The 9,347-nt window shown below is 47.4% G+C and overlaps 1 protein-coding gene across 1 annotated transcript; it reads left to right on the forward strand.

Annotated features, from left to right (window-relative positions):
• The first annotated feature begins 445 nt into the window (after positions 1-445).
• Positions 446-7,171, forward strand: LOC144129539 (uncharacterized). The gene is made up of 2 exons (XM_077663691.1): positions 446-655; positions 6,591-7,171. Exons 1-2 carry the CDS (start codon positions 514-516, stop codon positions 7,169-7,171), a joined length of 723 nt encoding a protein of 240 aa, XP_077519817.1. The 5' UTR covers positions 446-513.
• Positions 7,172-9,347: the final 2,176 nt, after the last annotated feature.

The raw sequence follows: 9,347 nt of genomic DNA on the forward strand, positions 1-9,347 counted from the left end.
TTAACTATTGGGGAAAAACGCTCGGTGGCAATGAAAAGCACCGCAAAAAGCTGCCATCAAGGAAGCCATGTCATCGTCATGATTCCCATGTAATTCATTGTTAACCGCTGTTCTTGCGCCCTCTCCTCATGTAATGTCCCGTCAGGGACCCTTGAGGTTCAAATAAATAAAATAAAATAAAAGTTTGATTGAGCGAAAGAACATCTGAAAAATGCTCCAGTGCTTGTACATTTCGACCGTACAAAGCAACTCAAGCTAGAGTGTGATGCGTCGTCGCTCGGGGTCGGAGCAGTTCCATTTCATTCTAGCAACAACGTACATAGACCTATTGGTTTTCGCTCAGGAACACTGGCCGAAGCAGAGCGGAACTACTCCCAGTTAGAACGTGATGTGTTGGTGCTGATTTTCGGTGTAACAAAATTCCGGGACTATCTTCTAGGTCGTTAATTTACGTTGGACACGGATGATCAACCACTCGTCAGCCTGCTGAGACCTGACCGCCAGACACAGACTATGGCGGCTGCGCGAATTCAACGCTGGGCAGTGTACCTCGGAGGCTACAATTACAAGCTTCAGTACGTTCCTGGGAAACAACTACTCAACTCGGATGCTCTCAGCAGACTGACACAGCAGACCACCAGAGACGGAGGTGAAGGTGAGCCCCCGGATTACGTCCTCCCACTCAAAAGCTTAGATGAAGGTGTGGTCTCAACGCGTGAACTGAAGAATCTAACGAATGTCGACTCGACATTGCTTAAGAGAGAGAGAGATTGATCACTTTATTTGCACCCGTCAGAGAGTATGGGTGATCGGGTGAGACGCAGCTCCCCCTTTCACCGTATTCCTCCCCCCTGGACGTCAGCCGGAATTAGTTGACTTTCGGCGGCGGCCTGGGCTTGACCGATGATGACATGTTTCTGGACTTGTCCTTCCTAGCTATGGAAGAAGGAACCCCATGACTCTTTATTTATTTTATTTATTTATTTATTCAATACTGCCAGCCTCCATTTGGTGGCCAAGGCAGGAGCGGTACAAGGATACATCGTACATCGCGACAAAACAAAGCAAGTAAAAATGCGGATAAAGAAGCAAAAGCTAACACACAGGGTTTTATAGAAAGACAAAGAGCAAAGTTAAATGCACCCGGTTACCTAAAATACAAAAGAAAGCAAACAAAAGAGCATGAACGAATACACTGCGCTTAAAATGACGATATGACAGCAGATAAAAAGACTTCTGGTCTGTCAAACGGACCACGTCACACGGAAGCCCGTTCCATTCCAATATCGTTCTTGGAAAAAAAGAAAACTGATACGCTTTCGTTCGGCACTGTGGCACCATGATTGTCAAATTGTATTTATTGCGCGTTGGTCGTGAAGTGTTGCATGCCATGTAGGTCTCAAAATGAATGTTTGTTAAGTTATTAACAATCCCATGCAACATTTTTAGTCGGTGCAACTTGCGACGAGATTGAAGTGTCTGCAGTTCAGATTCCCTCAATAGATTAGTAACCGAAACGTGCCTTCCATATGCGTTGTAGATAAATCTAAGCGCCTTCCTTTGAACGCCTTCAATGCGCTGTACATCTACTTGGGTGTGCGGATCCCAAACCACATCTGCGTATTCCAGTAATGGCCGTACGAGTGCAGTGTAAGCTGCTAATTTAGTTTTAGATGTGCAGTGCTTTAGACGATTTCTTAACAGCCAAAGCCTGTTGGACGCCTTTGAGACTATATGCCCGATGTGCGAACTCCAACTCAAGTTGCTATTGAATACAACCCCCAAGTATTTGTATTCGTTTACGGGGGAGACAGCTGCACCGTTTATTGTGTATGTGTAATTAAGAGCGCACTTTTTACGCGTAAATGTCATTTTTGAGCACTTAGACGTGTTTAGTGACATTTGCCAGACTAGGCACCACCTTGAGACCTCTGAAAGGTAGTCATTTAGCACATATTGATCCTCCGCATTTTGAATAGGCAGATATACAACGCAGTCGTCAGCGAAAAAACGGCACCGTACAGGGGAGTCGAAGTTTAAGTCGTTTAAGTAAATAAGGAACAATAGTGGACCGAGAACAGAGCCCTGGGGTACTCCTGAGAGAACTGGAGCTGGCACAGAATTGGAACCTGAGATCTGGACGTACTGGTGCCGTTCGGAGAGGTAGGAATCTAGCCATTGAACAAGACGCTGATTTTGTAATAGATGTTTGAGCTTTATTATTAGATTACGGTGCGAAACGCGATCAAAGGCCTTCGCGAAATCGAGAAATATTGCATCTACTTGCCCACCCTTATCAATGCATGCCAAAAGTTCATTGGTTGTGTGAATTAGTTGTGTTACGGTGGGCAGGCCACGCCGAAACCCATGCTGGTTACTAGAAAAGAAGTTACTACTTTCTAGAAAAGAAATCAAGTGCTTGAAAATGAAATGCTCCATAACCTTACCCGAGGTACAAAGGAGTGAAACTGGCCTGTAGTTGTTTAGACAAAGTTTGTCACCCGATTTGTGGATAGGGACGACCTTTGCAGTCTTCCAGTCAGCCGGAACTTCTGAATTTAGAAGACTTTCATTGTAAATGATGACAAGATATTTCGCGCACCATTCTGCGTAGCGGGAGAGAAACGCATTTGGAATGTCATCGGGCCCAGGAGACTTCTTTTTGTCTAAACTGAGTAGAGCTGAAAAAACTCCTTCGACAGATATTTGCAGGTCTGGTAAGATAAGGCACGTGGATTGAAATTCAGGCTCCTGCCTACTGTCAGTAGAAAACACTGAAGAAAAGTAATTATTGAAAGCTGATGCAATGTCGTAAGGATCCTTACTTTCTCGGTTATTCAAACGAATTTTACTAACTGTATCCTTCTTCTTTGTTAAGTGTATCCAAAATTTGTGTGGGTCTGTGGTGAGAAAGTTATGCATTTTAACGTTAAAAAAAGTGTACTTAGACTGTTTAATTTTCATGCGCAACTCTGTGCGTAGTGACTGTAGGGAAATGTGCCCTGTTTTAAATCGCTTGGATCCTAGACGCTTGATACGTCGCTTGAGCTGGAGCAGTTCGCGAGTAATCCAGGGACTACTGCGATTCATTTTTCTAAGTTTAGTCGGCACGTATCTTGTGATACATTTGTGTACAATAAACTTGAAGTGCACCCATAGGTCATTAACTTTCATGAGACCAGCCGCGTGTTTCTCAACGAATTCATCGTAGTCTTGTTCCAATAAATCTAAGATACTTTCGTCTAGGGCATTGTTGAAGTCAAGAAATGGTTTTCTTAACTCAGGGACAGGCGGTCGCATCATGTTACTTTTGAAGAGTACAGCTTTGTGATCAGAAATGCCTGGTATGATTTCAACGGAGAAGCCAAGTTTTTCAATAGTATCGGTAACAAACACAAGGTCTAGAAGGGAGCTTGAACCTGATGCAGTACGTGTCGGCCCCTGCACGACCTGCTTTAAATTAATTGCAAAGGCGATATCAAGCAAAAGATCAGAATGTTGACATGAAGCTACAGTACGCAGAAGTTCCCAGTTGATTTTTGGTAAATTAAAGTCACCACACATCATTACATAAGCATATTTTTTACCATGTTCTAACAAAAATTCGTGCAGTCGTTCTAGAACCGAGACGTCTGCATCCGGGGGTCTATACACAGAACCAATAAAAATGTTCAAATTGTTAAACCGAAGCAATATCCAAACCATTTCGATGCCTGTATTATGAGGAATAACTGTGTAATCTAGTCCCTTTTTTATAGCTATGGCTACGCCCCCTCCCCGTCTGCTACGGTCGTGCCGTACTATCTCATGAGTGTTGGGTATTACTTCTGAATCAGGAATAGCCTCGTTCAACCAAGTCTCGGTTATGATTGTGGTGTCAGCGTCGTGTGTGATAAGAAGACCTTCTAAGTCATCGCATTTATTGCATATGCTTCTGGCATTAATGTTCAACAAAGAAAAAGGGCCCGCAGTGGGGCGGACTTTGAGGCATTGGTTGGGTAACTTCACAGTCTGCGCATGTCTGTGATATTTGCGAGCGTCCGAACAGACTGGTCAGGGATCATTTACGGGCACTCTTTCCTCGAGAGTTTCGTCCCATCGGAACAGTTTTCCGTTGATCTTTATCTTATCAAAAAAGAGCCCGACCTTCGCACCATTTGCTTTTTGCTGTTGGGCGCTGTTCCAAAGCTTCTTGCGTATCGATTGAACCCGTGGCGAAAAGTCTTCCGAGATGACGTATTTCGTGTTTTTTAGCTTGCTGCAATTTTGAAGGATCCTTCCCTTGTCCCTTCCGTTCAACAGTTTAAAGATTAGTGGGCGGCATTTCTTTTCCGCAGGTCTTCCAAGTCTGTGAATTCGCTCGATAGCTACATTAGGCACCTTCAGTATGTCGTTGAGAATTTTTTCAGACACAATTGCCTCTAGGTCCTCGTGCTGCTCTTCATTATTTTCTGGCACACCGTAGACAATTAGATTATTTCTCCTGCTTCTGTTTTCTAAGTCGTCAACCTTACGAAGCAAAGTTTCCACAGTTTTTTGCATCTCGTCGACTCTCTGTGAATAAGATGTAACAGTAGAAGTCAATCCGTCCAGTTTTCCTTCGATAGCAGCTATCCTGTTATTTGTTTCGCCAAGTTGTTGATGTACTGACTGCGTGGTTTGCTTTAGGACATTGAGTTCAGCCAGAATTTGTTTAAACATAGTTTCATTGCCAGGTCCAGGATTAAGTTCGACGTCACCACAAGAACAAAGCAAGGCCACGAAACAATGGTAAGTCGTCAAAAGCACTACGCTCAGGGGCCGTGGGCACGGCAGAAGCAAAAGAAAGGCATCATCGCTATGGTAAACGTGGACAGGACGCTTGTCCCTCACCTGGATAAGAAACAAGAAGGGGCTTGTAAGACGCATATTCCTTGGGCTTCCGCCGCGCCCACTGACAAGGCTGCACCGCAGGTCCGTCTTTATAGCCGTCGGAGCTGGTGACGTAGACGATGGTGGCTGGTGATAATCAGCGTGTGGTAGATTCCAGGCGGGCAGGTCCGGATTTTCAGTTCCGCAGGTGTTTTCCGCTGACTGGTTGGTCAAGAAAACGTGATGCTCGGTCGCTTCGACAGGAAAACCGAAGCATATTTCGCCTGGTGAAAGCTTCACAGCGATGAAGTGCACGGCCTGGATAAGAAACAAGAAGGGGCTTGTAAGACGCATATTCCTTGGGCTTCCGCCGCGCCCACTGACAAGGCTGCACCGCAGGTCCGTCTTTATACCCGTCGGAGCTGGTGACGTAGACGATGGTGGCTGGTGATAATCAGCGTGTGGTAGATTCCAGGCGGGCAGGTCCGGATTTTCAGTTCCGCAGGTGTTTTCCGCTGACTGGTTGGTCAAGAAAACGTGATGCTCGGTCGCTTCGACAGGAAAACCGAAGCATATTTCGCCTGGTGAAAGCTTCACAGCGATGAAGTGCACGGCCTGGATAAGAAACAAGAAGGGGCTTGTAAGACGCATATTCCTTGGGCTTCCGCCGCGCCCATGTAGACCATTTAGCGCTGGCCAAGACCACAGCATGTGATTTAGGGTCGCTATGCTTTCAGTTTTTGCATTTGGAAGAGTGCACCTCAGGATGCCATTTGTGTAGGACACACAGGTTTGGAAAGGTACCCGTCTGCAGTTTTCGCCAGATTACTTCTTTCTTCTTTGTGAGAGATGTACGGGGGGGAGGCAGGGTTCTCCTCCCTATTCTGTAGTGTTCTAGAATTTCACTGTATAGTAAGGTTCAACATTGCGTGTTGCGCGGTTGGCCACCAAGCAGGGCAAACATAAAGCCCGATTTAGCGCTTTATTATGAGCGTAGACTAGAACTGTCCTTGGCCCATGACCTCGTATACTGGGGCAATCGCGTCGTCATACCCAGTGACGCCAGAGAGCGCTTCCTGCAACTTCTTCACGAAACCCACAAAGGATCATCGGCTATGAAAGCCGTGGCACGCTCCCTATTTTGGTGGCCAGGACTTGACCGCGACATAGAGTAGCGCGCGGCCAATTGTGGAAATTGAATAGCAAATTTACTTATGCCACCGGCTGCACCTCCCCTAGAATGGCCGAAGAGTGAAGAACGGTGGCATCGGATCCAAATCGACTTCGCAGGACCCGTAACTGGGAAGATGATCCTGGTTGTAGTGGACGCGCACTCCAAATGGATCAAAGCGATTCCTGTGAAGCATGCAAACGTAGAAAGCACAATAAAGGCTCTGAGGAGCATGTTTGCCCGCTTTGGTGTGCCACGTACAATAGTATATGACAACGGCACACAGTTCAAGAGTAAGGAATTTTCCACATTTACAGCAAAAAAACATTACGAACCTGTGCACGGCACCTTTTCACACACAGTCAAACTGCAGCTGCTGAAAGGGTGGAGCGAACGATAAAGGAGGGTATTCAGAAAATAAAGGGCGGCGATATTGACAAGAAATTGGTACGGCTGCCGTTCAATTATAGACGAACACCTGTGAAGACTGGGAAATCACCTTCAGAGATGTTCCTCCGGTATCAAATAAGATCGCGTCTAGACACCTGCTTCCCTGTGAATGTTGCAGGTCCAACTGAGGGGAGCCACGACTGGACACGGCCGCCAGACAGCAGCTTGTACGTCCGCAATTACGGACAGGGAGAGAAGTGGATCCCTGGTCATGTCAAATCGGCGACAGGAGCACGGATGGTAACCATAGAGCCTCCCACTGCAATCGTCAAGCGGCACGTCGATCAGGTGCGCCGCCGCTCGGATTCATCACCAAGAATTCCGGTCACCGATACGACTGCTCGTGGTCCAGGGCCCCGCCAGACGAAAGGACCCAGCACAGCGGCCAATGTAACCACTCCCTTGGAAGCGGCCGCCCCAGATGAATCTCCTGATACAGCCCAAATTGCGGGCAACAACATTCAACCTCTCACCTCTCTTCTCCCACCTACCTTGAGACCGGCCGAAGCCTCGCAGCAAGCCGTGCGCCGGTCAACGAGGCAGCGGAAGCCAGTGCAACGGTTCAATTTTGGAGGAGAGGGTAGAGTTGTCTTCGTCATGCTAGAGTGCTGTGCGTGCGCCAAACACTTCAATTCCTTCTTTCCGCTACCACTTCCCTTCACACTTCAGGTGATAAAAGCCATCACACGCCCCAAATAAACGTCTTCTATGTTCGAGGTGTCTGTGCCTCGTAACTTTCCAGGCCGTGGCTAAGCAACAAATACATTGTATGGTTAGTCTGATTTGGCATGTTTGCATTTTCCTGCAACGCCTGCCTTGCAACCGCACGTTGCTAGGACCAGGTGCCTGGTCTATATGACAGCTCTGTAAGAAAGAGGAACCGATAAAACTTTTCGAGGGCGCCGAGACGCATGTTCGCGCGATGCACCGGGCCGACACTTCGCGCCAGTTTCCGCCAAAATTTTTCAAACCGTGAACAAGGCGTGATTAAAAAACATTCATGCTTTAAGCCAGGTTACCTCCTTCAAGAAAACTTGTCAGTCCAAAAGCTGTCAGAACCAAGTTTCTATGTGTCTTGGGAAGAGGCAGTCATTCGAGGAAGATTCGTGGAGGCCACGGCAGCTTGCAGGCTTCAATGCAGTCGCAAGACAAATATCTGCGCTCTGTGGCTTCGAGCATCTCGGGCATACGATGGAATTGTTGCAGACTCTGCTCACGTGACCCATCCCCATGCACCTCCTGCACTGTAGCGGCTTCGGAACGATAGGTCGAACTTACTGTCGAAAATGCCCAAGCTTCAAGTATAATGGTATACATTCAACCTCGAAGGTCAGCTTGATGCATTTATACCTGGCAAGGAACGTAGGTAAATCGGCATCACAGATGGCGCTGTCACCGTTGCAGATTACGCCAGACGTAGCGCCGCTGCCTTGGAGTGGGCGTACATACTATTGTCGAGTTTGGCGATGGCGATCAATATTTCTAGGACGTCCCACCCCTTGGCAACAATGGCAATAACACTTTTATAGGGTTTTATTCTCACGTCTTCGACCCCTCCCTGTACGAGGCTTTCCAGATATATAGAGGTGCCTGACTGTTCTGAAGGTTCAGGAGAACGGGTTGTTCATGTGGCACAAGCGAGACTTTGCGCCGGGGCACTTCGCGCCCACTTGACCTTTGACGGGCTTCATTAGGACGACTCGGATTGTCTGCGCAAGCTGCGCTTGACCTTCTTCCTAGCGACCGCTACGAACCCGGCGTCCGTCGAGGAGTCATAACTTGGCAGAGAGTACACCATTGTCCTGGCTGCGAGAATCACTCATGTGGCAGAGGCGCTTTCTCTGGAAGGCAGTTGCCGACCCACCACCAGGTTCTAAGGGAGGCCCAGCGGCCTCCACTTCCATTGCCGTGGCAAAAGGGAGCGGCGCCTCCTTGGTAATTTGCCCAAATACATTTAAAATGGTGTATCGAAGGCAGTGTTCTGATAAACAACAACTTCGTCTTCCTCATACTGACATGAGCTACCCTGTGTGGTGGAATGAGAATAGTCTTAGTTGGAAACAATCGCTATTTCAAGGAGGGCTTGCTGTGATTGTGTGACCAGCGCCTTGTAATGTCTAGTACACCGAATGACTCAAATATAAAGGCTTCCGGAAACCCTCCAGCTAGTGCCACGCCTGTAGCCTAGTGGCAAGCGTATCTGATTCCCACCGGTGGATGCAACAAGCACCTTGCTTTATCGAGCCCAAGTTGGATACGTGCAGGCTTGGTCGGGGTGGTTGCTGAGACTTGCACGGCTCTTGACGTTTATAAGGCGGGAGCTGGACTTTACTCTGCTTTACTTCCCACGAGTTAACCCTATCGGGCGAGTTAACCACGTCCTATCCTGTACGGCACCCATAAAATAAGCACGTATATCTGCGCAAGAGACGCATGCATATATACAGTACGCTGTACTTGACAGGACCGGGAAATTTGCAGCGGAGTACCACGCATGTGGCACTGCGCCTCGCTATGCTGGGAAAAGCACCACCACGGTGCTTTTATTTTTCCAGCATTCTGCCTGCAGCGCACACATGTTGATTAATTGATAACTGTCTGACCATTTTGTTGCTGTTGGATCAGAAGCGATGCACATGTTTGGTGGTTTAAACAGGAGAAAAAGTCATCCAGACTTATCTCAGGCTGCTCATAAATAAAAATTGAGCATTGTGGGGAAACGAATAACGAATTTTTAGAGGTTTTAAGAAGATTGGAATGAGACCATGTATTGGTGTAGTATGGTCGCAACTTTCGCCTTTTTTTCCCCAGATGAATAAGGATTTGTGGGGGCTTTGAGTCTGCTTTGCGGAATTGTCCGCGCTGTAAGTGCCTT

Source organism: Amblyomma americanum, chromosome 1, assembly GCF_052857255.1.
Source record: "Amblyomma americanum isolate KBUSLIRL-KWMA chromosome 1, ASM5285725v1, whole genome shotgun sequence".
NCBI classification, from domain to species: Eukaryota; Metazoa; Arthropoda; class Arachnida; order Ixodida; family Ixodidae; genus Amblyomma; species Amblyomma americanum.

Coding starts and splice junctions, on each gene's coding strand:
- LOC144129539 (XM_077663691.1), top strand. CDS start 514: ATGGCGGCTGCGCGAATTCAACGCTGGGCAGTGTACCTCGGAGGCTAC. Junction 656..6,590: donor CACCAGAGACGGAGGTGAAG/GTGAGCCCCCGG, acceptor TGAATGTTGCAG/GTCCAACTGAGGGGAGCCAC.